The 26,916-nt window shown below is 41.8% G+C and overlaps 2 protein-coding genes across 6 annotated transcripts in view; both read right to left on the bottom strand.

Moving 5' to 3' along the window:
- The window catches only part of KCNH1 (potassium voltage-gated channel subfamily H member 1), a 440,397-nt gene that overhangs the window by 172,036 nt on the left and 241,445 nt on the right, over positions 1-26,916 (bottom strand). The window lies entirely within an intron of this gene.
- LOC110133578 (small ribosomal subunit protein uS14-like) lies at positions 9,997-10,296 on the bottom strand. Its single transcript, XM_070473760.1, has one exon. It carries the CDS (start codon positions 10,274-10,276, stop codon positions 10,106-10,108), a length of 171 nt encoding a protein of 56 aa, XP_070329861.1. The 5' UTR covers positions 10,277-10,296; the 3' UTR covers positions 9,997-10,105.

Genomic DNA, 26,916 nt, shown 5'->3' on the forward strand with positions numbered 1-26,916 from the left:
ACAGCCCTATAAGGTAGGGTCTATCATTAGCCTTAATTACAGACTGGCCAAGATCACACAGCTAGCTAGTACAGAGCTGGATTCAAACCAAGGCAGATACTAAGTCCATGCCCCCAAACTTTACACCAGAGTTTTCCAGCCTCTGCACATCAGTATGCTGGTCCAGAGAATTCTTTGCTGTGGCAAGTGGTCACGTGTGTCATAGATGTGTAGCGGAAGCTCCAGCCTCTACCCTCTGATGCCAGAACCACCCCCGATGTGGTCACAAAGAATGTCTCCAGCCATTGCCATGATCTTTGGCAGGCAAATTCACAGCCAGCTGAGGACCACTGCTCTACACTCTACTTCTTTCCCTTCCATCAATAAACCTGCCAAATGATGGAGTCAGACAAGAACAGGACTGCATGGGATCTGAAGTCCCTGTAATCTCCCCCAAAATGGCTGATTATGAATTGTGGATTATGGGGTTAAAAGGAAAAATTGAAGTGGACACTAGTCCTATTCCTAATGACAAAAACTTGGTCTTTCTCATCTTCTAGATAAAGACAATTGTCTATAAAGACACATAATTTACATACTAATGATGATGTCCATAATTGACTCTGAGGACTTCTTATAAGTCTAGATATTTGCCTTCCACGAAGATTTTGATCAGGTAGGAAATAATTCTCTTACTGATACGTTCACCTTGAATCTCTGCAGCTTCCTTCCCACTAGGTCTGACACATCTCGCAGTAGAGGTTTGGAGTCACATGACTCAAGGGTTAAATACCAATTATCTGCTACTCACTTGCTGTGCAACTTTGGGCAAAGCACTTAACCTCTCTGACCTCTGTTTTCCTCATGCATCAAAAGTGGATAATACTCCCTGCCTTACAGTGGATTTTGGTGAGGATTAAAGGTCCATCTAGTCAAAGGCTATGGTTTTTCCAGTGGTCATGTATGGATGTGAGAGTTGGACTGTGAAGAAAGCTGAGCGCCAAAAAATGGATGCTTTTGAACTGTGGTGTTGGAGAAGACTCTTGAGAGTCCTTTGGACTGCAAGGAGATCCAACCAGTCCATCCTAAAGGAGATCAGTCCTGGGTGTTCATTGGGAGGACTGATGTTGAAGCTGAAACTCCAATACTTTGGCCACCTGATGTGAAGAGCTGATTCACTGGAAAAGACCCTGATGCTGGGAAAGATTGAGGGCAGGAGGAGAAGGGGATGAAAGGGGATGAGATGGTTGGATGGCATCACCGACTCAATGGACATGAGTTTGGGTAGGCTCCGGGAGTTGGTGATAGACAGGGAGGCCTGGCGTGCTGCAATTCATGGGGGTCACAAAGAGTCGGACACAATTGAGCGACTGAACTGAACTGAAATGTGATGTTGTACATGAAGTGCTCCATGAGGCAGATGCCCACTACAAGTAAGTTATTGTTATGTTGTTATCATTCAAGATCCAACTCAAAACATAACTCTTCCAGAAGTCTCCCAGATCTGCCACATCTAACTTTCCCACTGTGCTTGCTCTCCAGTATAATTCATATGTGAAATCAACAATAATTCAAATGGGCCCTTCTCACTCAGAACCTCCATGACCATAATTCTCAACCAGGGCCATATTAGAATCACCAAAAGAGCTCTTTAAGATTTACAGTTTCCTAGGTTTAGTTATACTCAGAGGTGAAGTGGGGTACGAAGAGGGTGAACAAGTAGATGTTTTAAAACTTACCCTGATTCTTACAGACATCATTATCTCACCCCCATCTGTGAACCTCTAAATTCATCTGTGAGCAACCACTAGATGCATTGTTTTCAGAAAGTCTGGTTATTTCCGACTATTTTTTAAAATGTTCCAGGAAAAGAGTGTGATGTCTTTATGAAACAGATTGTAAAACAATATCCTTAGCCAAGAAGTACTTAGTACTACTTGGGTACTGATGATTAAAAAATAAAAGAGGGAAATAGTTAACTGAAGAAATTAGAACTAAGTTGAAAAACGAATTTTCCTAGTTCAGAAGAAATAACCTTAGGCTAGATTCAGATTTTATAGAAACTTGGGTTTGATCTCTGGGTTGGGAAGATCCCTTAGAGAAAAGAATGTGTATCCTCTTCTCCAGTATTCTTGCCTGCAGAATTCCACGGACAGAGGAGCCTAGCGGCTACAGTCCATGGGGTAACAAAGAGTTGGACATGACTGAACAACTAACACTAACTTAAGGAACTTTTAGTCCTTGAAATTAGCAAGGTTATTATGTCTCGTGAAGAGAGATGCTAAGGAGATTCACCAAGTGTTGGGGGAGGAACTAGAACCTTCACCAGGGCTTGGAACGGACAAGCTTTGCGTGTCTGCTGTGACACTTAGGACAGGCCAAGGGCCCTGGGCTCCCTGCCCTGAATCACTGGGGCTTCAAGACAGTCAAAGTTACCCTGAGGGTAGGGAGAAAGATAAAAAGTAAGTTTAGCAGTGGTGGATATATTGAGCTTGAGGAGAGAAAATATCAACATTCAACTTGCATTTAGCTTATTTACTTATGTATTTACATACTTTGATAAATCTGTCCCCAAAATAGCAATCAGAGATTACTGGGTTCCATTCATTTGTGCTAAATCGCCTCAGTCGCCTCTAATTCTTTGCAACCCCAAGGACTGTAGCCTGCCAGGCTCCTCTGTCCACGGGATTCTCCAGGCAAGAATACTGGAGTGGGTTGCCATGCCCTCCTCCAGGGGATCTTCCTGACCCAGGGATCGAACCTATGTCTCCTGCACTGGCAGGTGGGTTCTTTACCACTAGCACTACCTGGGAAGCCCTTACCGGGTTCCACTGTTCTGTGAATAGTGCTGTTAATGGAAAAGGTGTGAGTTCCTCTAGATTTCTTAGTTTCACCACAGCCTCACCACTGAGCAGTTGACTTGGCAGTAGTTATCAGAAACTGAGAGAACAGTGCTTAGAAAAACACAATCAGCCTTGAGATGAGTAGAAGAAACAACCCCGAGAGAATTCTGCAGGAGGAGGCAAGGCTGAGGTGAGAAGGAAGCAGGTGGGAAGGTGTTCCAGACAACAGAAATGATGTCTGCAAAGGAGCTGGAGGCAGGGATAGGGCAACGTGACTAGAAGACAGGCTATTCAGCTGCAACATTAATACATGAAAACAGAGACTGCATCTAACTAGTCTAACTGAGCCAAGAAAGACCTCCTGCATGAGGAGATGTCAGAACTTCATCTTGAATTATTCTGGTAAATGAGGGAGTGGGGATACATGGGAAATTCCAGGCAAAGCGAATAGGACAGCTAAGACAGAAGTTTGAGAACAAATTTTGTCTGATGAACTGCACATCTCTCAGCATGGCTGATGCCTAGAATTCAAGGATGGTGGTGGGGTGATCCTAAGGGGGGGGCTTGGCGTGTGACAAGACCCACCTCATGAAGGGTATCCTCGGGTTTTATCCAGAGTGCAACGGAGCTCCTTTTCTATACTTGTTCTCTCCCTCCTTGGGCTCAGCACAGCTATGACCAACTCAACCAGCATCCCAGGATGTGGACGCTGTTTTTCTGCTCATGAGTTTCAAGAGAGGAGTCAGAGCAGCCACCCACGGGGCGCGTATCCTAATGGTTGGCATAAGGCCAAGGAAGACAATGATCACTTGTTTGTTTACAAGTGATCGATCCACTTAGCATCCCCACATCTTTCAGACTCATCATTTGGTTTGCCCAGACAAGGTATCAATACACATTATAGAATTAACTTGCCAATCCGGACACAAAATGTTCACTAGTAACAGTTTTCCAATTGCCATTGCTTCTGTAACTTCAAATATTTTCCAACTTTATTCAGCACAAGGGGAGGAGTTTCAGGAAGTTACTTTTATTGATTGAGGTCTACATGTGCCAGTTAATTAGAAGACAAGCAACAGGCCCTCCTCTCCTCCTTTAGACATCACTCGCCCACCACTGCCTTGGCATACACACAGGGCAGAGCTCCTGGCTCCATGCCAGCCCTCCATCTCTCTTCAAAAATTGAGAATCCAGTTCTACTCAGAGAGGCTCTTCTGAGCCAATCAATTCTCTGGATGTCCCCCTGAATCTGAAAAGGAGGGATGCAAAGATCCCAAGAAATGACAGGGTTGACCCTGGGAGCAGGGCTATGACACTGCCATCGACATGAAGAGGTCAAAGGAAGTGCAAAGGGCCCCAGGGTTTAGAAAAAGCAGACAGTCCATATTCTTCCCCGAGAGGCATGATCAAAACCTGTGCTGAACCCCAGTAGGGCTCACTGGCTCGCTCTGGGGGACCAGTGGCAACAGTCCCTGAAGAGGGTGGGGGAAGTATTCTATCACTGACACATTTAGACCTGCCCTCTCAGGGTGATCATAGAAACATTTCAACTTTCAGTCAACATATTAATATTTTTAAATATTAAAATCCCAGGATGTGGATGCTGCTCTGCTTGTGGACAAAGCGCTAGGGGGAACACTCCCGGCCCATCTCTCACTTGGGGCAGCCGCGCTCCTTTCTGATCTCTGGCTACAACAGGTGGGTCTGGCTGTCAAAATGAATAAACTGAACCCCATTTGGCATGCTCTGTTGCACAGAGATTTCAGATCTCCTGCCTGTTCTGGAACTAAAAACAGTACAACTACTTTAACTGAAATTCAATGAGTTTTCAGACAATTACTTCAGTCCAGTGGAAAAACTGGGTCTCTCCCTTTATTTATGCCACAAACATTTGCCAAGCATCTCTCTTGGGACAGGTCTGGTGCTAGGGCTCAGATGCAACGTCTGATAAGACCTGGTCCCATAAGAAGGAGCAAATGAGCCGTGGTGTGGTCAGGGTGCAGTCTAGACTGAGGGTGGCAGAGGCAGGCAGGGCATGCAGCATGCCCAGAGAAGAGTTTTGAAAGATAAATGGGAGCTAGGGGTATGGCAGTGGAGAGGAGAAGGAAGACTCACTAGCAAAGGCAACCGGTTCAGCCCTGGAGCACCAGGTATGGATGGGAGATGGTGACAGAGGATGGTGGGCCCTGGCTGTCAGGGCCCAGCCAAGACACATGGATGTTCACTTAATCAAGACTTGCTCACCAAACACGAGTGTGTGCTATGAAGCCATGGACATTTTCTGAGCTTCATTAAATATAATGAGGGCATAAGAATGTACCCACACTCAGTTATTTCCACCATTTCATTGCTTTGGTTAAATCCTAGGACAGCAATGAAATCACTGCAGGCAATCAGCAAACTGGTCAAAGAACATGGATTAAATGCCTGAATTCCTCACCCACCAACTTTCCTTCAGCTCTTCTTATCAGTCCCATCATGCAGGTGAAACATTCTGGTATCATTTCTGCATATTCCTTTCCTCACTCTTCTCAATTCTGTTACCTGACGTCTCTACTTCTGCTTTGTCTCTGCTCTCCACTTTCTCCATTCCATTCCCGCTGCTGCTTCTAGCGTTCAGAACCACCCCTTCTCAAAGGTCCACATTTCTATTGCTTCCCAAGCAGTTCCTCCCAAACCACCCCAAATCCTGCCTCTACACTGCAGAGGCCATCTTTCCAAGGCATTCTTTTGGTCATATTGATCCTGGCTCTGAATGCAGGGATTCCCCATCCAGTCCATCCTCCTAAGCAGGATGCCCAAGCATGTGGTCCAATTGTAACAGGGAAGAACCAATCCGCCTCTATATGAGATCTGTTTCTTTTACTTTTAGCCTTTGCATTCTAATGCTTTTGCTTTAAGTTAAGAATGTTGCCCCTAGCCTAAAATATACAGGATAGCCTATTCTCAGGGCTCTGATCTTTAAGAGTCCTTTCCTATAGAGATAAAGTTGCAGAAATGAGATTAATATTTGTCCTATTGGATGTTTACAGGAACATTGGGTCCTGACCTATGCAGGCAGCTGCAAGAACCAAGGATTCCAACCTGCACCAAGAAGTTTACAACTAACCATGCCCCTCCCTCCATTACCTTTAAAAATACTCTGATGAAATCCTTTGGTGAGTTCCAGGTTTTGGGGGGCATAAGCCACCCATCTCTACATTTCTCTGCTCCAAACTCTGACCTTTCAGTTTGTTTGGCCTCACATGAGCTTGCATCTGGTAACACAATCTGCCTTTGCACACTTGCCTTCCACCACTCACACAGTCATACCTCAGACAACCCTAGGTCCTTGCCTTCGTGTGCGTGCCCTGCATTGAGGACTAGCCCCGTGGACATACAACTTGTGCAGTTACATGGCTCTGCCCTTAGGAGGTCCCACAACTGGTTAAATGCTGCGCTGTCATTGACTTGAAATTCTTAATGATTACTGAACAGGAAACATTTTACACTGAGTCCCACAAATCATGCTGCTGATGCTGCCTGCTTTAAGTCTATTTTGTCCAATGCCAAATGTGAACACTTTTAGTTCCCCAACTAAGGACTGAACCTGCACCCTCTGCATTGGAAGTACAGAGTCTTAACCACAACCGCCAGGGAAGTCCACTGCTGTAGGTCTTTTATCCCTACCTTTAACCCCATGTTATTCTCTCCATAGAAAGACCTCTATGCGTCCTTTCCTAGAAGCTGACCCCACTTTCAAGGCTCAGCTCAAATGCCAACAGGTCTCTGCCAAACTCCTCAAGCCTGAAGCAGGATCTCCACTCGGCTCCCCAAGTAGACAGTAAAAGCAAAAACACCTTGCTTTTACTTCGATTTTAGCACTTGTCACACACAGCTCACAATATAGTTATTTGCCAACAAACATCAGCCTCCTTACCGAAAGGACAGGCAAAGTTCTCTACGACGGGGGTGAGAAGTACAGTCTTTAACCTGTGCTGCTTTCTCGGGACCCGGCACAGAGTAAGCCCTCAGCACGTTACTGATGAACCCAACTTCGCTCTCTGTAATAACCCAGTGATTCCCAGGCCCCCAGTGCTCTTTGCCCCACGGCTACTCCCAGCCCAGCCCAGCTCTGCAGACTGTGCCCAGGGCAACGTTTGGCCATCTCAGAAACGATGGTAATGTGAAAACAGGCACCAGGCGGCCAACTACTTGAGGAGAGTGAAATGATTTTGTAACTAGTAAAGCACATGAAGAGCTTTTTGAGTGAAAAGGAGAAAAAAAAAAAACAACCCATATTTGAAAGTTAATAGGCCAGCAAAATTTTCCACAGAAGAGAACTCATTCCCGGGTATATATAAAATCACTCCTAAAGTATGTGATGTGCTGGGATGCCCAGGAAGTGAGGTTGAGGACTTCCATCCCAAATATACCCTGTGAAACTCAGATGTGTTTTCCTCTGAGGACCATATCGCATTAAAAAAAGTCAAAATGACAACACGTGCTCCATATATTTTATTTACAGAACATCTTAACCCAGTCATGTCTTTTTCTTGCTAAAAACCCTCTCAGTACTCCCCTTTCTAGAGAATAGAGTCCAAACACCATGGTATAGCCAACATTTATGGAGCTCTTTCTTTGTGCCAAATACCACATGGAGTATTTGACAAAGATTGTGTCATTAAATCCTCGTAGACTTAGATACTAGGTGCTGAGACAGGCTGGGACCTGGGACCGTTTGCTGTCCGGTGCTTGCACCTGGACAAACGTCTCCTTCAGCAACAAAGTACAAAGAAACTACGAGGGACTAAGAATAACTGCACACATATGCAGTTAGGGCATATTAGAGTAACAGGATGCAAAAAGACCAAAAACCCAGCTGCCACTTCTGAAGAGCTGGGAGCAAAAAGCAGGTTACTATGCATACCCCCTGCACTTAGTACCAAAGGGGTGGGAAAACCACCCAAGCCGTCCCTCTGGCCTAACTCCGGTACCCACCCCTACCCTCATGGAAGGAACCAGCTGGTCGCCCCTCTCCGGGAGCGAGTGAGCAAGCAAAGGAAACTGTGGCTTGTTCTTGCTCTCCACTCCGCGACTGGAGCCTCAGTAAAGCCTTGCCTAAATTTCTTGTCTGGCCCCTTATCAATTTCTTTTGGTTAAGGGGGTCAAGAACCCTGGTTGGTAACAAGGCTATAATTATCCCTATTTGAAAACTAAGATACAGAGAGGTTAAGCAATTTGCCCCCCCATCACACAGGAGCCAAGTGGTGGAACAAGATTCGAAGCAGGCAGTCTGAGGCCTCAGCACTTTATCACAGCTGCCCCCTGCCCGCCAACCAGCCTCCTCTCTCTGCTCCTGCTTCTCCCCCGCTCTGGTTCCCATCTGAACGTGCACATCTTCCGAACTGCCCAACGCTCTCGCTGGGACTGCTAAGACTTTCTTCCCAGCATGTTCATTATCCTGGCAAATGTGATCGCTTGAAATTTGGGCTTCAAATTTGGGTCTCAGGTCTCCTTTCTACCCTCAAAAGATTGTGCACCACAGACAGCTTTCATTTAGTGTGCTATGTTTATCACTATTTACCACATTAGAAAGGAAATCTGAGGAAATTAAAAATATTTGCCTACCCACTTTAAAAAATAATAAACATTATATATTAACATAGATAAAACATTTTATGAAAATAGCAATATTGTCCAAAACATTAAAAAATTAGTAAGAATGTTACTGCTTCACATTTTTCTAAATCTTTTTAAGGTCTGATTTCAGAGATGACAGACTTTTATACCTGGCTTTTGCATTCAATCTGAAGCAATACGCTGTTTTAGTTGAAGTATATAAGGAAAATTCAGTTTCACACAGATATGTAGATAGAAAAGAACTACTTTTTGGATACTGAGAACATTGTTTTTGATATTATCCTAAAATTCAACAAGTGGTAGTTTCTTACAATTTAATGTGGAGTCTGAAAGATCAGTAAAATTTTCATACTGTTACATTAACCCTTTGGTCTTTCTCAACTCTTTGAATGGATCTTTTTACTTATGCATGATTTTGAACATTGTGCATTGGTCATTTGGAAAATATGGATTCACTGAGTTATAAAGCTCTACCAAAAATTGCATTTCTTTTTGCCAAACCAACACATTTCATTAAAAGAGATCAAAAAATCAATTTGCTAATTGCATCAATTGTATCAAATCATTCTTTGGAAACCATCAAATTCATGGTGGCAGATATCAGTTTTTCACAATTCTAATGTTTGCTTGAAAGCTTTAATTTCATAATTGGCAACAAATATTGTCAGTTGTTTTCCTTGAAGTGACAGGCTCACCTCACTGATTTTCAAGAAAATGTCTGCCAAATACCCAAGCTTGAATAACCCTAATTTGTCTGTCAGTTGTTCTCTCAAGTAAAAAATGGTACTGAAAGCAGCAGCTACTTCAGCTAGGAATTCAACTGCACAAAATCTTTGCCTTGAAACAGTCATAATATTTCAGTATGCAAAGTGCTTTATGCATAATTCTCATTTTGTACATAAGACATTAAAATATGTACTCAGGAATTGAAGTTTAATAAATTTAATTATTCTGGCTTCATCATGGGCATTCTTGAGTGAAACTAAATTTTTTGTTGATGAGTGAAGAAAACGAAGACTACAACTACAGTTCAACACTGCCTCATTGGTGCCATGGGGCTCACTCTTTCACACACCACTGCTTTTGTAAATATCATCAGTGGACACACCTGCACAGTCAAACAGATCACGTCTGAGTATTATTACATCAATAGTTTTGACCTCACAAACTCCCTGAAAAAGTCCAGGGGACCCCCACGGACACACACGTCATGCTTTGAGAACTATTGCCCCACACGCCCTCTTGAGAGTCATCACACATGTAAGTTCCCCGAGAAATTCTACCCCTTCTCCTCTGTGCTGCCACTTAATCTGTATGAACTTTTGGCACAGCACTTACATCTTATTATATATAGTTCATTATATCATCTTTCTCTCCTAAAACTGATAGCTCCTTTAGGGCAGAAACCATCTCTGATTTATCTTTGAATGCTCAGTCCTTAACAGACCAGGCACATAGTAAGCGCCTGGTGAATATCTGTTGAATGAATAAACAAATAACTTGTATGGCAGATTGAATTTTCTAAAGATGGTTACAACATGTCCCATCACTCTTCTCTTTTTTTTGTTTGAAGTTTTGAAAACTTTTATTTTATATACAAAGAGCTAGTACTATTTCCGCCTAAGGTTGATGTGCTGGATGAGCCATCTAAGGAAGTTCAGTTAGTCCAACTTAATGAAGCCGATGTCCTTCGCATACTGGCGGAAACACTGGCGGCACATATTGAGGCCGCATTTCCGGATCAGACCATGCCGGTTTGAGCAGACCCGGCAAGAGCGAGAACCCTGGCCGAATTTTCTCGGATGGCTCCGGTAGAGCTGCTGGTGACCCATGCTGCTTTCTCGGCTGCAACGACGTAAAAGGAACGAGAAAGCGTACGCATGCGCTCTTCAAAATTTTAGGACTCTTCTATAATCTTGCCATGTACCCATCAATAGGGTTGTCCCCTTCTCTTAACTTGGCAGGTTTTTGTGACTGCCTATAAAGGCAGGTCTTTATACAACTTGTAAAGCTGACAGAAGACATGTCATGTGACTTCTGAGGTCGGGTCTTAAAAGTGCCATGCCTTTCTGCCTTGACCTCTTGAAACACTCACCCTTGGAACCCAGCCATCACACTGTGAGGAAGTCCAAGCATCCTATGCAGAAGCCTGCAAGGAAAGGAATCTGAGTCCCTGGTTCAAAGCCCCAGCGAAGTTCTCAGGCTACATCCAAGGACCAATTTGCTGTCCATGTGAGTGAGCCACCTTGAAAGAGGAGCATCTGGTCCCCATTTAAGCTGAGCCTACTGACAACCTATGAAACAGAAGTGAGACGACCTGATGAACCACTGTCCAGATGCAGATGTATGAGCTAAATAAAAAAAATATTTACAGTTTGAAATCACTAAGCTTTGAGTGGGCTTCCCTGGTGGCTTAGATGGTAAAGAATATGCCTGTAATGCAGAAGACCCAGGTTTAATCTGGGTTGGGAAGATCCCCTGGTGAAGGAAATGGCAACCCACTCCAGTACTCTTGCCTGGAGAATCCCATGGACAGAGGAGCCTGATAGGCTATAGTCCATGGGGTTGCAAAGAGTCGGACATAACTGAGCAACTAACACTTTCACTGTAAAGCTTTGAGTAATTTGTTATGCAGCAACAGATAATCAATACACATTATATTTGTCAGGTCATAGATGACACGTGCTATGATTGACTTACTCTAGTATTCTCTACTACATCTATCACAGGGCCTGGAATATTGTAGATGCTCAAAATATATGTATTGATCTGGAGCCATCACATTTTTTGATAGCATATATCCAGTTAAACTTAATCAATATAATCATGGATCTTACACCTGGGGTGGTGAAAATGTCTCATTTCTCCAGGACACAATTAGATATTATCATACTCCTTAGGAAGTAACATAGAACAAAAGACATGAAATCCTGGTTTCCCTACTTTTTCCATCAATCAGTCTATGGAGGGATTTTAAACAATTACTAGAGAAACATCTTCCTACCCAACTCCTTGACAGCTGAGATGAGAAGTGTTGATTAGGAAGTCAGATGAGAGAAGCCACAGAAGACAAGGAAGATAGAAAAAATGTTGGTGTCGATTTACTTTTCTAACTTGTTACTTTCCTAATCATTTAAATTTTAATCAAACTTGCTTAATTTGTAGCTTAACATTAGCTTAATTAAAAAAGGAAAAAATTGTATTACATCTTTTTATTTCTAATTTCAAACAGTAGAAGAAATTCCACTTTACTCTTTTGTTTCAGGAAAAGATATTCTTTATCTGAATGCATCAGTAGAAGGGAACCAAATAATAGCAAAGGAAACCAAATAATAGCAAAGGAAGTGATTCCAAAGAAATAGACACTAAAGACTTTGTGCTAGTTTTATTCAGGAGGATCACTCCTCATATACTAAGTTTGAGTTGAGTTTGCAGCCGTGCTTGAGGGTGGCATGCTAAACCCAAAAGTGTGCTATTGGCAGAGATGTTCCAACTAATGATTCCTTCAAAATTTCTTGGCTAACAATTTACTCATAAAAGGCTGGGGAAAAAAAGCTCAAAAGTAAAATAATTCTTTGAAGTAAAAAAGTATTGCATTAGAAAGCCACAGAAGCAAATGTTCAATATTTTACATGCTAATGTTTATGCACTTCTACTAAAATAGCACTTTGGGTTGCTAAGGAAAAAAAAAAAAACCTGTGCAATCGATGAGGCATTAGTGAAAATCTGCAACAGAGAGGTTTATTTGGAAACATGAATCTGTGGCAAAGAAGGGAGGTCCACTACCACTTTCAAATGACATCACAGATTAACACATCAGGGAAATGATAAGATCAACTCACTGACCAAATGAAGCAAGAGAAGTGTTTTTCATTGCACATTAATATGTACACTGCTAATTCGGCAATCTTGCAGTACAGATGTGATTTGGGCATGGCGGTGATATGAAGGAAGCAAAATTTTTTTTTCATGCTCACTGCCAAAAGATACCACTAGCTTTCACATGTATTAAGCTAAAAAGAATGACCACTGTCAACAGATGTGATTTGGAGTTTAAGTTCTATGTACAAGTGTGTTCTGATGGCACAGGTGCAATGATAGGAAAACATTCTGGAGTCACTACCCAGATTAATAAATTTATACCAGAAGGTAAATGAATGCACTGCTGCCTTTGTTGAGAATGGCTGGCTTCACAAACAAGTCAGCTAAACTAAACGTTGTATTTAGTGTCATAGCAAAAATAGTGAAATACATAAAGGCAAATGAGTTAAATTCATGGTGACTCTGAATGAACAATTGAGAAGGCAGCTAATCACAAACAACAATATTGTAACGTTGATGGTTATCGAGAGGAAAAGCTCTCTCAAGAACGGCTGCAGTACAGAATCAACTGTGTTTCACAAGGTAAGAAACCAGCTTGTTCCCAACTTGATAAAGGTACGAATTAGAACTAGGCTTGTTTATTTGCCTGCTCACCGTTTTTGTTGTTGTTGTTGTTGTATAATTGCTTTACAATGCTCTGTTGGTTTCTGCTATACAACTAAGGGGATCAACTCTATGCACACATATATCCCCTTCCTCCTGGACCTCGATCCTACTCATCTAGGTCATCACTGCACATCCAGCCAAGATTCCTGCGCTCAGTTCCCACTAGCTGGGTTTTTTTTTTTTTTTTTGGCCTTGCTATTTTAATGATCTTAATACTGTGATGCTAAGGAGAAACATTTTTTCAATGGCAGATAAGATTGAAGACCAAAAATGAAAGCTAGATGCTTAAAAGAACAGTTTCCATGTTCATACCATGTTCTAGACTTTAACAATTAATCAGTGAAAGAGGTGATGATATTGATACAGCACATCTGCCAAAAATTATTGCCAAGTATTTCCTGAATTTGATAGAATATTTTGAATCTTTTTTCCTAGGTTTATGCATAAAAATTCTACAGATTCATTTTTCATCAAAAAATAATTTAAAGTTAACTAATATATCTGGAACTGCCTAGTGATAAAGACCTGAAAGTGAATTTTGAAAACACAGCATTACCCACATCATTTTAGAAAAAAAAATTGAAAATGAATAATATAAAACAACAGTAAAATAAATTCTTGGAGTCAATTCTCCAAGAAGTCATAACAGTTCTCAGTGTGTATACACCTAATAATAGAGCATCAAACTACATAAGGCAAAAACATAGAGCTGCAAAGAGAAACACATGAATCTATGATCATAATTAGCAATGTTAATATCCCTTTATTAGAAATGGACAGATCAAGCAGGGAGGAAATCAGTAAGAACCTGGTTGAACCCAACACCATCAATCAACTGGATAAAATGGACATCTACAGACTACACTCAACAGCACAATACATACTCTTCTCAAGCTCACGTGGAATATTTGCCAAGAGAGACCACATTCTGGGCCAGAAAACACACTTTCACAAATTAAAAACAGAAATCAAATAATTTCTGCTGTCATACAACAATGGAATTACAGTAGAAATCAATAGAAGACAACTGAAAATCCCAGAAAGACCAATCTAATCATCAACAATCTACCTAACACAGCATGCTTTTGCTGAGTGTCAGCTACATGGCATGTTCCAAGGGCAAACACTGTGGCTGGGTCCTTGGTACACTTACTCTCTGACTCTGTGATCTCCATCAGTATTTCTATGGTAAATAAGTTTCAGAAAAAATACTAAAACTTACCTGGAGTTCATAAGCTACTGGTGAGAGGTGAGGGTAGGGTGGCCACAGACCCTAGTAATGATGGCATATTCCACACATGCTCTGAGATCTAGACGTTACCATGGGAACAGTGGAGGCAGTCCTCATCAGTGCCTGATTTGTCACTTTCACTTTATTGTGTTATATCCTTTGTCTACTTCTCCCTGTACTATATTGTGAGTTCCTGTGTTTACATTATTATCTTCCACAGAGTGCAGTGTAAGTGGGAGCTTAATAAAGTATTCGTGATAAAGTAGTGATACCTACCATCACTTACTGAGCTCCTGCCACCTCCACATTTTCTCAATTAATCTTACAATAGCCTATGAGGCAGATGTTGTCTCCATTTTATAGATAAAGAAGGCAGAAGCACAAATAGGCTGATATGTCCAAAATAACCAGACAAAGATGACTACTGGAGCTGGTTGTGAACCCAGATTCAGCTGACACCAAAGTTATGCTTTTAGCCAGCACTGTGTTCCGGATCTGCCATTTGTGGTGTGAATGTAAGAAGATGATTTAATACATCCTATTCTCCAGTTCCTCTTTGGAAAAATGGCAATAACTCATCCTTGCCTAGTTCCCTGGGATGAGGCAGCTGTGATGTTCAAATGTAAACTGTAATGTACAAATAAGAGTTACTTATTTGCCATATAACAAATGCTCCTTTAGGTTAGATACCTTCATCCTTGGTCTTTCCAGTTCTCCACCTAGATCCTTGAAACACAGAGGTATTTGTTAATGTTTACTGTATGATAAATATGGAGTTAAGGAAAGGATACATCTTCATGAAGGATTTTGCCAGCTGATATTTTTAAAAGGTTAGAACTGTATTTATGAAATTGAAAAAGTACATGTATAACCCATCGTGGTTTAAGAACTTAGCTCTTTGATGGTGAATGTGTTTCCTGACTTTGAGTAGCCAGATGCCAACTTGGTAGGCCCAGGACAGACCTGGCGAAGACACCACCCAGGTTCCATGCCTACGCAGCTGGGTCAGGAGGACCAGTTAACTGGTCACTGGGCTCTGTACACAAAAGCACATTTTGCAAAGCTGCTTTTTGCACGTTGTCAGTTGGAAATGTTAACTCTCAGAGTGTAAGTCATTTTAGCTTGTGCGTATTCAGAGTGACTGCAGAATTGCTTTAGCAGATAATTTTATGGTGAGAAGAAAAATACTTCTTAGATATTCTCAACTGAAATCCTGAAAGCTGAACTGGAGATTGTCAGCTTTGCTTTTTGATGGCTGTGCTCCCTTCAGAAAGAAGGTAAAGGAAAAATAACCTTCAAGCTCACCTTCCCATGAAGGGTAAGATGCTCTGCCTCCCACAATGTTTGACCTTTTGAATTGACTCTTTTATAGTTGGTTTTATTGTCTAAAATGAGTTGGGTGATGGGAGGGTCTATCTTTGTTATTTTCACTGTATTCTTTGTGGGCAGCATTACTGACCCCATAGGGAACAGCCTCGTGTAGTTATGGGCACAGGGACAGAAGAGAACAGGAGAATGGGTGCAGACGGCACCCCATGAACCCATTGTTGCAAGTAGAAAACAACTCGGAGCACCCCTACTGGTGATGGGTCTGGATAGTCTCCACAAATAAGAAATAAAAAGAGTAGCATATGCCCTCTTCTTAGTTTTCTAGTTCAGTGCCTTTCAAGCTACTTCTAGTAAAGAATTCATTTTTAAAAAATATACAACCTATCTCAGATTAATACTTGGATTGAAATAAGTCAAATTTAGAAAAGTTACATCTCAAAAAGATGGATAAAATGGAAGCCTCAATTTTTAAATTAGATTCATCAGACAAAAATGTTTATTTCAGTACAGGTATTCAGAATAGACACCAAGAAAAAGGAAAGAATTACAGACACTGTGCACATTTTTTGACATGTATACACAGGTGATTAATACAGAAAACCCCTATTACACCTATACTTTCATCATTCCAGAATAATTAAACACAATTACAAGCAAAATAACATTTCTTCATATTAAATGACTAATATGCACACTTTGAATGAATAGCATGCATATATGAGCTTGCTTCTTGTCTGCTAACTGGTCTAATCTAGGAAGGACTGACAAGTTCTCAGGGGACAGATGATAGAGCTGGAAGTGAGTCCATCAAGGACACAAGTCATGATTCAGGCACTCAACAAAAGTGTGCTGTGTTAAAGCAGGTCGGTGGGGACCAGATAGTCCTTTCTGAACTGCAGTTCTGGGAACTGCTTACCCATGTCAACGATCCCTAGGGCTTCTCTCCAAGGGGCCAAATCGTTAGGACAGCAACAGCTAATCCTCTGAGCCATCCTCAGCTAAACCCCACTGTTCAAGGGTAGACACTTTCAGAAATGATTTGCAATGTCTGAGTAACAGTGAATCATTGCTACTGAAGAGTGGAATAAAACTGCTCCTGGGATGAAGGAATAGAACATTCTCCTCCTCCAGGGTCTGAAGATGGGAAAAGAAGGCCATCATGGAAATGCGTGGCTTAGGTAACCAGGTATTTTGTGAAGGGCATTCAAGGTTATTCAGGATCTGGTCCTGTATTTCCTCTTAGAGCAGTGGGACTGAAGCTCGGCTCTCTGGAGAGTCTGATTCAATAAGAACTCTAGTCTATGGAGGGGCTGAACTCCAAGTGGGGGGAATCCTCTCTTTCATAGCTCTGACAATTCAGCTCTGGCCTCACGCTGTAGTTCCTACTCATCAAAACAACAGTCCACAGTTCACTAGCCCCACAGTCCTCAGAAGGCACTCAGTGGCTATCTCTGTTATCCAGCCAATCACGTTCTTGATTAAGGAGGGCAAGTTCTTAGATTTAATTTTTCTTAAAAAAAAAAAAGTTTAGGCGGGAGGGGGGATCGGGATGGGGAACACATGTAAATCCGTGGCTGATTCATGTCAATGTATGGCAAAAACCACTACAACATTGTAAAGTAATTAGCCTCCAACTAATAAAAATAAATGGAAAAAAGAAGAAAAAAAAAATTTAAGTTCTTGATTAAATTTCACTGATATGAACTGTACTTTCCCTGCAGTGAGCTCTAGTAGGAACAATCTCTTCTTCACAAAGTGCTATTTCAGTGCCCTTTACAGGCCAGTATCCTGTGTGGCTGTTCAGCCTGCCGCCTTTTCATGGGGCTATTAGTGCCACCCCTAAAGTCTATTCTCAGTAGAGCCACCACGTTGACCTCTTCAAATCTAAGTCAGACTTCACAGCCCTTCAGTTTTCTCAGAATGAAAGCTGAAGTCCTTATGATGACCTTCCCTCTGCCCCCTCCGCCTCCCCAACCTCATTCTCCCACCCTTGGTTGTTAGCTACACAGAAAGGTGCTTTATCAAAATAACTGTGCTGTTAACCCCTTATCCCTTGCAAATCTTTGCTCCATGGTGCTTCTGCAAAAAGGCTTCTCAAAGGCATTGTGACATTACTACCTATTCCCTCTGACACTTTCAATTTGTTTTACCAAACTCTATAATCCCCACCTCCACCCTAAACAACACTTATTGCCTTCTAACACACGAAATTATTCAGTATTTCAAACACTAGTTCAGTTGCTCAGTCGTGTCCAACTCTTTGCAACCCCATGAACTGCAGCACGCCAGGCTTCCCTGTCCGTCACCAACTCCCGGAGCTTACTCAAACTTATGTCCATCAAGTCAGTGACACCATAAAACCATCTCATCTTCTGTCATCCCCTTCTCCTCCTGCCTTTAATCTTTCCCAGCATCGGGGTCTTTTCCAATGAATCACTTCTTCACATCAGGTGGCCAATGTATTGGAGTTTCAGCTTTAGCATCAGTCCTTCCAAGGAATATTCAGGACTAGATGAATCTCCTTGCAGTCCAAGGGGCTCTTAAGAGTCTTCTCCAGCACCACAGTTCAAAAGCATCAATTCTTAAGCGCTCAGCTTTCCTTATAATCCAACTCTCACATCCATACATGACTACTGGAAAAACCATAGTTTTGACTAGACAGACCTTTGCTGGCAAAGTAACGTCTCTGCTTTTTAATATGCTGTCTAGGGTGATCATAGCTTTTCTTTCAAGGAACAAGTGTCTTTTAATTTCATGGCTGCAGTCACCATCTACAGTGATTCTGGAGCCCCCCCAAAAAACATCTCTCACTGTGTAGCCCTTTTATATTCCAAGAATTGTTCCAGCAATTTAGAAAGGACTAACTTAATACTTGAATTATATATTTTCTGAATCCTCAAATATTTTCTGAATCTTCCCTCCAGCATATCAGTTCCACAAGGGCAGGAATTTCTTCTTATTTTACTAAAGTATCTCTGGTGCTTAGAACAGTGCTGAGCAAATCATGGGTACTTAATAAGTATTTGTTTATAAATAAATGACTCTCCCACTAGTTCTTTTCACAGAACTATCCTTGCGTTTCCTTCAGACGTCTCACGTCTGGAGCTTCCCTATGCACATGCCATTCCTACTTCCTGGATTGTTTTCCACCCTCATCCATGCCACAAACTCCTACTCATCCTCTAACTTCCTTTAAGCATCACTGCTCATAAGAACTTTCTCTTGACTGTGTACAGACATAGAAAAGAGCTCCTTCCTCAGTGTACCCACCTCAAACCAAAGATGCTTTCCTGAAGAAACATAGTTCTAGCAAATCATCTGTGTTTGCCTGAAGGAGACATTTTCTCAGAGGGTCAGGGCACAGAAATGTTACCTGAGTTTCAAGCACAGGGTGGGTTGGAGAACATCAATGATAAAACACTTGCCTAAAGTATGTTTGACCTCCACCAACCAGATAGGAGTAAACCACAGTCTGTATATTGGATAGGAGAAGAGAGAGAAAACAGCTGCTTATACCATCCACCATGCAAAAAAGCAAACTAAGAGACAGTAAAAATAAACAATTAAGGTTAAAAAAAAAAAAGGATCATGACTTTCCATGAAGAGTCTGGAAAATGGCAAGGTCAGTCCCAGACAGCTGTCAGTCTGGACCACAAGCTGTCTCCAGTGACTCTACAGAACTGCGATTCATTTTCTCTCTTCACCTCTTACAGACAATCCTAATGCATTTAATGAGTGTCATTTTTCTTCTCTGGAACTCTTGGGCAGTTTGAGAGTGTCACTTCAGAACTCCAAAAGACCAATCAAACTGCCCAGGCTTGACCAGAATTGAGATTCTTAAGCAAGGCAATACATCAAGCTTAATCAAGGAATGTGCTCATGTAACTCATCCTGGTTTCAGATTTCCAGAAATAATTATCTGAGTTCTCAGGCAGTCTCTTCAAAAGCTACTAAAGAGCTTTATATATATATATACATATATATATATATATATAAAAATAATACCTACTCATTATGGTCCCTTGATTGTGTATGAATTTGACCAAGTATTTGAGAAATCATGGCTTTGCCATTAAGATACCCTGCTAACACAGATCTCTCCAGATACAGGCCAACTATTTACTTTGTGTCATATCCAAGGAAAACTGTTGCCAACTGCTAATGATATTTTATTCTGATTAAGTTCAAGTGTTTTAATATATAGTGTCTTGGATAACTCAAGCCTACACAGGGTTAGAAAACAAGGTCTTTTCATTATCCTCATTCCTCATTCACCTGAATCTAAATTCAGAAAATATATCCCCATTTTTTGATTTCCAGAAATAATTTCTTTCTAGGCATAACTCCACTGAAAGGTTTTCATGCACTTTGTAAATCAGCAACCTCCCAAGGAGGGTTCAAATCGTATTAAAACAGAATGGAGAGAGGGAGCGGAGTCGGGGGTACTTTCCATCACACATGATGGTGGGCTGCAGAGAGGGTGAACGGATGGCCACGTGGGCTGGCTGGGCAGTGGCTGGGGGCCTGATGTGGACAAGCAGAGTCTGACAGCAGGATGCTGCAGGAGCCATCTACACACACTTCCTCCGCAGCATCCTTGACAAGGGTCACCAAGACGGGACACTCCCCCTCTTAGAGAACTTCCGACTCTACTTCTGTTACTGGACCACCTCTAGTGTTGGAAAATCTCCCCTCTAGTTCCTCTCCACTGGGCAAAACTGTACCTCCTGGAGATATACAATTCCAGTTTGTTCTTTTAATAAACATGAAATCCCTCAAGTAGTCAGTGTAGTTATAGCTAACAGAACTTTTTGCAGTGATGGAAATCTGTGTGTTGCCCGAAACAGTAGCTGCTTATTCATATGGCCACTGAGCCCCTGAAATGTGTAGGTGTAAGTGAAGAACTAATTTTTAAACTTTTATTGAATCTTAATTACTCTAGTCACGTATGGTCAGCAGCTATCTTATAAACAGTGAAGACTGAGACATTTTTCATGACCTCTTTACCAAAAATCTTCCTCTTTCCAGGTAAGCAGTCCTTGTTTCTTGAACAGTTCCTCAAACAAAATGACTTCCTGAACCTTCTCCCTGTAGTCTGTCCTCTCTGGATATGTCCTGACTTGCCAAATTCCTACAAAGTCCTAACGCAGAGACCTCTTGGTGAGGTCTGCTCAAAAAGAGCATGACATTTTATTTGATTCTGCCAAGAAGTTTGATAATCTTCTCCATGAACCTTAACTAGTCAGCACATTTTTGGCATATACTGAGCACTCAGTAAACATCTGAAGCTCAAATGAACATTCCAGGTATCTTGGTGTAACCTGATAAGCCCATTTTCACAGTTCTTCAGAGTCTTATCAGATCATCTACCTTTTGTGTTTGTTTCTCCACTATGATCTCTCCTGTTGGCTTTGAGGATTTGTAACTCTTAAGAACATCAGATGTTCTTATATTTAAATTGTGTAGAAACATGAAAAATGAATATAAATTTGTTCAAGGATACCCAGGGTTATTTGGTTTCCTTCCCTCTAGGAGTCAATAGCAAAAAACAACCTTTTTGAAAGAAAGTAATTGTTATTGGGGGTGAATGAAACTTCGAGATAAGCGCCTCCCTTCAGAGATCACAAGCAACACTCAGCGAAGTGAGAGCAAGTTAAATTCCCTATCCCTGGTTTCTCACTGAGCCCTGGAAGCCACTGAGAAGGGGAGGCAGATGTCCTTCTGTCCTGTTCACTGAATTGTCTTATACATTACACAGCAAATCTAACGTCAGCATATTACAATTGCTATACTCTTTAGACAAGTCATTAAATGAGTGTTGCATTCCTAAAAAAAAAAAAAAAAAGATATGTATAAATTGAAACTGAGAAATCATTTACCACTCTTCACCACCTTTGTGGATTGTTCTGCAAAGAATCAGCAGATCCCTAAACATCTTAGCTCTCTGTGTTTCTCTTCTCCTCCGTCTAGATTGTACATGATCTGTAAAGAGTCCCCAGGAAGCATTCAGAGAGGGCTATTCTCAGGAATTAGGATAAATACACTTACTTGCAAAACCCTCTTTCAAAGTAAATAATCACCCTTAATAGAGCTGAGAAGTACAGAATATAAAGTGTTTATGAATCAGGTTTCTAAAGTGGTGCACAACCTCAGCATTACTGGACAGTAGGAATTCATTACATAGCCACCAAACAGGGCTGACAGAGAGCCCCCACCCCAACCCTGGTGGGCTTCTGAACATGACTGGTAAAGCTGTTTTCATGACTGAAAACAGACGGGGAGAACTGGACTGAGACAGAAGACAGCACTGGCCAGATCATCTTTAACAAAGTGCCTAAAAATTCACACCCATAGAATGCCTTTCCATTTCTTATAAAAAGAAATCCTTTACCAAATTTTATGTACACAAATCCTTTCTCTGTGCTCAAGAATAATAAATGACTACATTTTCATACCTTGGCACAAAAATAAGCTGAGGTCTCTTTGATCTCTTTAAGCCTCTTGGTAATCCTGAAAAATCTTTAGGCCCAGAGTTCAGCCTCTTTTTCTGTAAGGACAAGTATTAATTTTAACACATTTGATAGAAGCACAATATCCATTAAATGTACCCACATGTGCCAGAGCTCCATGGGGTATAATTAAATTTTAACAAGAACAATAAACTTTGTGAATTCAAAAGAAATGTTACCTTCTTAACATTTATCTTTTCAAGGAAGTCTTTTATCTAAACAATGATTATCTCTGCGTTAAGGTCTTGGTAGGCATCTACTGCAAGGTGTAAGCTTGTCTTCCGGTCATTGCTGGAGAAGGGCATATGAGAACTTGGGAGGAAGGCAGAGGAGAAGCCAAATCCCCCTCTGACTGGTTGGAAGACACCAGGGTCCAAAAGTGCTGGAACATAAGAACAAAACCACTAAGTGGCTGTGAAAAGCTCCATGTAATAATAGTGTGAAATTTAGGAAAATTGTATCAAAATGAACAGTTAAGAGGGAAATGTGGATGGTCTTAATTAATGCTTTCCACAATCCCTTTACTTAGGGGTGAGAAGGAGGTGAAGAAGACAGCTGGACAAGGCTTCCAGTCCCCCCCAAACTGGCTCTGGCTTCAGCAAGAACAGCTCCTTATAAAAATCTGATTTCTCTATCTGGCTCCCATGGAGGCTTTCACATTTAAAAAGATAAAGAAATTCTGCAAGCTCTTTAGCTAAATGGACATCCCTCACACAACTCACAGGGAGAAGAGCAGAGTTTCACTTACAGGGTGGAGGGTGAGTTCATACTCAGGGATACAGGAGCTAGAACCATCTTTCTGCTTCTGTTTTTTTTTTTTTTTTTTGCTATTCCCATCTTTAATTATTTGTGTTGAAGCCTAATTTGTTTTTAAGAGATGGCACAGAAGTTGTGTAAACATTACTAAGAATAAACAATAGACCTGCCAGGAAATTAACCTTAAATCCCAGAAGAATGCTGATGCATTCTGGCAGAGTCCAAGTAAAGTCGTAGTCAATTCTCATCTGTCAACATCATTCAATTTTTCTGTAGAGCAAAAGAGATCTCCTCCCTCATCCTTCCTTTCCAATAGCCCTTTTAATCCTTGGCAAAAAAAAATACCCTAGACTATGGCCATACTAAACTGATCTCCATCATGAACTTGAAAAACACGTACCAGACACAGTACTTGTACAGTGAAAATAAAGATTAAAAAGATACACTGGCTGCCTCTGAGGAGCTAAAAGGGGAGACAGGTACACAAATTGCAGTTCAGGAAGACAAAGAAAGGGATGAAGGTCCAGTGGCTGAATGGACAGCCAGGCAGATGTGCTGGCTGCTAAAGGCAACAGAAGAATCAATTAAGTGTATCCTGGAGAGACAGAAAAAGCTTGACTCACTGCCTCTGCCTTAGGTCAGGACCCCATCATTTCTTATCTAGACCATCCTAATAGCCTCCTAAATGGTTCTCCTTGCCTCTAAACCTCTTTGTCTATTTTATACCATTCTCTACACCACCTGCTTAAAATTCTTCAATGACACAGCTAATCACAGAGCCAATACTGCTCACAATGACTTACAGTGTTCTTCATGATCAAAAAACTGGGATAGTGCTCCACTCCCAGTGTCCCCAGAAAACACATACTTAGCCCTAGTAGAACGTTATTCATACTGATTGCATCTGTCACTGTGTTTTATCTAATTCCCCAGACTCAGGCTGTAAAATTTTTAAGGGCGGGAAGTTCATTATCTTTGTACCACGAAATGTCATACAGCACCCGGTACATAATGGGGACTCAATGGATGGTTTGAACTCAATAAAATATTGACCTAGATGCTCATGACATAGAGGGGGGGAAATCAGTAAAAATAAAAGGAAAAATGTCAAATCTTTCTCTGTCACTTCTGGTTGAGACACCAGAATTAAGTCACTTAATTGCTCTGAAATAGCATTCTTGCTTGACGCTGATGATTAAGAGAGAACACGAGAGAGAGGGAAGGGCAAAAACCTGGACGTCAACCATAACTTGAGCTGAATCTTTTACGTTAGCACTTACTGGCTGTGTGACTTAGGAAAGTCATGTAGTCCTTTGATGCCTCAGTTTACACATCTGGAAATGGTGATAATAACAGTCCATACGCATAAGGTTATTGAGAGCATTAAATGAGCCTGGAAAGCACTACAAACAGTGTCTGTCGCATAGTCAACAATGGATAAACACCAGATATTGTTATTGTCATTGTTATTACTTTGTGAGAATACTTTGTAAAAAGCTAAACAAATGCCTATCATTTTAAAAGTAAAATTTTCATGAAGTCTTTCCAAGTTTACAGTAAAGAAAGTCCTCAATTTTATTGGAAATATTCTGTGTATCTTTTAAAAGAAGAAGACTGAGTAAAAATATGTATTTATAGCAGAAGGAGTTGATTTAGCACTCAGGCTGGATTCTGTCTTCTCTGAAACAAGTGAAGGATCTCTTGACTATCCATCTAGAAAGGGATCTGGCTGGAATAAGGGAGTGGTTTTGGGACTCACGAGCAAGCTAACCAAGGTTGGGAGAGTAAGAAGTGTGCGTGTGTATGTGTGTGTGTGTGCACACACACCCACTGTTTTTAAAAGGTTTCTCCAAAAAATATCAGATCACATACTAATTTTTATCGGTATATGACAACATGGACCCTAGAATAAATGCCTCTCACAGCATTGACTGAATTAGGGCGCTTTTCTTTCAGTAAGGGCAAGTGAAAAGTGAAAGTGTTACTCAGTCATGTCGACTCTTTGCGCCCCCATGAACTGTAGCCCACCAGGCTCCTCTGTCCATGGAATTCTCCAGGCCAAAATACTGGAGTGGGTTGTCATTTCCTCCTCCAGGGGATCGAACCCATGTCTCCTGCACTTGTAGGCAGACTCTTTACCAATGTGCTACCTGGGAAGCCCATTCATTTCACATAAGCTGTATCTTTTCTCTTCCTTACCAGGAATGATTAACACTTCCCTTTTTTAATGGGTATACAAAGTCACCTCAAGAATGTTTGTTGATGTTCAATGGCAAAATCGTGTCTGACTCCTTGCAACTCCATGGACTGTATTCTGCCAGACTCATCTGTCCATGGGATTCTCCAGGCAAGAATATCAGAGTGGGTTGCCATGCCCTACTCTAAGGGATCTTCCCTACCGAGAGACCAAACCTAGGTTTCCTGCATGGCAGGCAGATTCTTCACCTTCTAAAGAAGCTTCACCACCAGGGAAGCTTCCAGTAAAGGCAAAGTACACAGATAATGGCTGTGGGCTTGTTTTTCTTTCAAAAAAAGCAGCCTAGATCAGGAAAACACAATACACAGCTGCTGTTCTCTTGAGTGTTTCCAGGCTTTGAGAGGGTTAAATGAAAGACCAGGAAAAGAAAATAGAATACAAGGGGAGAAAACATGAAAAGCAGAGCTGGCTGGAGCAAGCCCTCATGGTTCCAGGACATATGCCCAGGGCAAGGCCAAAGATGCACTTAGCTGTGCTGAAGCTGTCCTCCGCACCCTGTCAGCCAGGATGGAAATGATACCATCACACCAGGTGGGCCTGGGATGAGAGTCTTGGAAGCACTCGCTTCTGGCTGTTTGCAAACTGGAGTTGCAAAAGCAAGTCTGAAGTCTTCTCTAGAGACGCTGAAGAACGTTATAGTCTGTTTTCAAAGGATGGTCTAAAGGCAAGTGGATGGTCTGAATCAGTATTCAATGTGTTCTGTGGGGGTGTCATTACAGACACAAAGGAGTTATCTCCCCTGCAGCTGCCTGCCTGCTACTGTTGAAATAGCAAAACTCAAACAAGTTCCAAAATCACCCAAACCAGTAGGAAGAATGATGCCATGGTTTACACCACTAGTAAGCACACTTCTAATGAGGTCAGACTTGAGGTTTGCAATCTTATGTTGGAATATTACCTTTCTCCCCATAAATGGACACCAGGCCAGCTGTCCTGCAACGTGGGTCAGTAAACAGAAAGATGATCAAGCAACACAGCGCCTCAGCATCTGCAAACATCTGTCCCTGCCACTTACAAAATGATTAAAGGGACTTCCCTGACCGTCTAGTCATTAAGAATCCGCCTTGCAACGCAGGGGACATGGGTTCAATCCCTGGTTGGGGGACCAGGATCCCACAGGTCTCAGAGGAAATAAGCCTATGAGCTACAACTACTGAGCCTGTGTGCCCCAACTAGAGAGTCCATGTATGCTGCGTGCTGAGTCCATGCGTCCCAGTTAAAGACTCACATGATAGAACAGAGATCCCACGTGCCACAGATAAGACCTGATGCAGACAAATGAATAAACGTTTTTAAAAAAATGATTCTAAGCCATAGCCCCCAAATGGTCAGTCATCACAGATGGGGCTGCTTCCTATCTAATATCATTCAAGAATTTGACAGACTCATTAGCTTAGGCCTCACCCGCCTCCCAGCTAACTCTCGTTTTAGTTAAATGTATTTATACTTGTCTTCTTCTAAAAGGAAGCCATGTGAGGGGGGGGTGGTACCATTAATACTGTAACAGACCAGCCTCCAAGGTCTACTGTAAGACCCAGACACTGTAAGCTGGTGCCTAGTGCCTTCCAGCCCTAAGCCTCTGGGATCCTCTGGAATGTAGAGAGAGCCATCAGGAGACAAGTGCTCAGGGCTGGGGCGCTGGGAAGACCCAGAGGGATGGGATGGGGAGGGAGGCGGGAGGCGGGGATCAGGATGGGGAACACATGTAAATCCATGGCTGATTCATGTCAACGTATGGCAAAAACCGCTACGATATTGTAAAGTAATTAGCCTCCAACTAGTAAAAATAAATAAAAATAAAATAAAATAAAAAGAGCCATCAGGGAATGGGAAATTTACTCCCCTCACAGTAAAGGCTGAACTTTACAATATAAGTCAGGCTGGGAAAAATCATAATTGTGA

This window comes from Odocoileus virginianus, chromosome 11, assembly GCF_023699985.2.
Source record: "Odocoileus virginianus isolate 20LAN1187 ecotype Illinois chromosome 11, Ovbor_1.2, whole genome shotgun sequence".
NCBI lineage: Eukaryota > Metazoa > Chordata > Mammalia > Artiodactyla > Cervidae > Odocoileus > Odocoileus virginianus.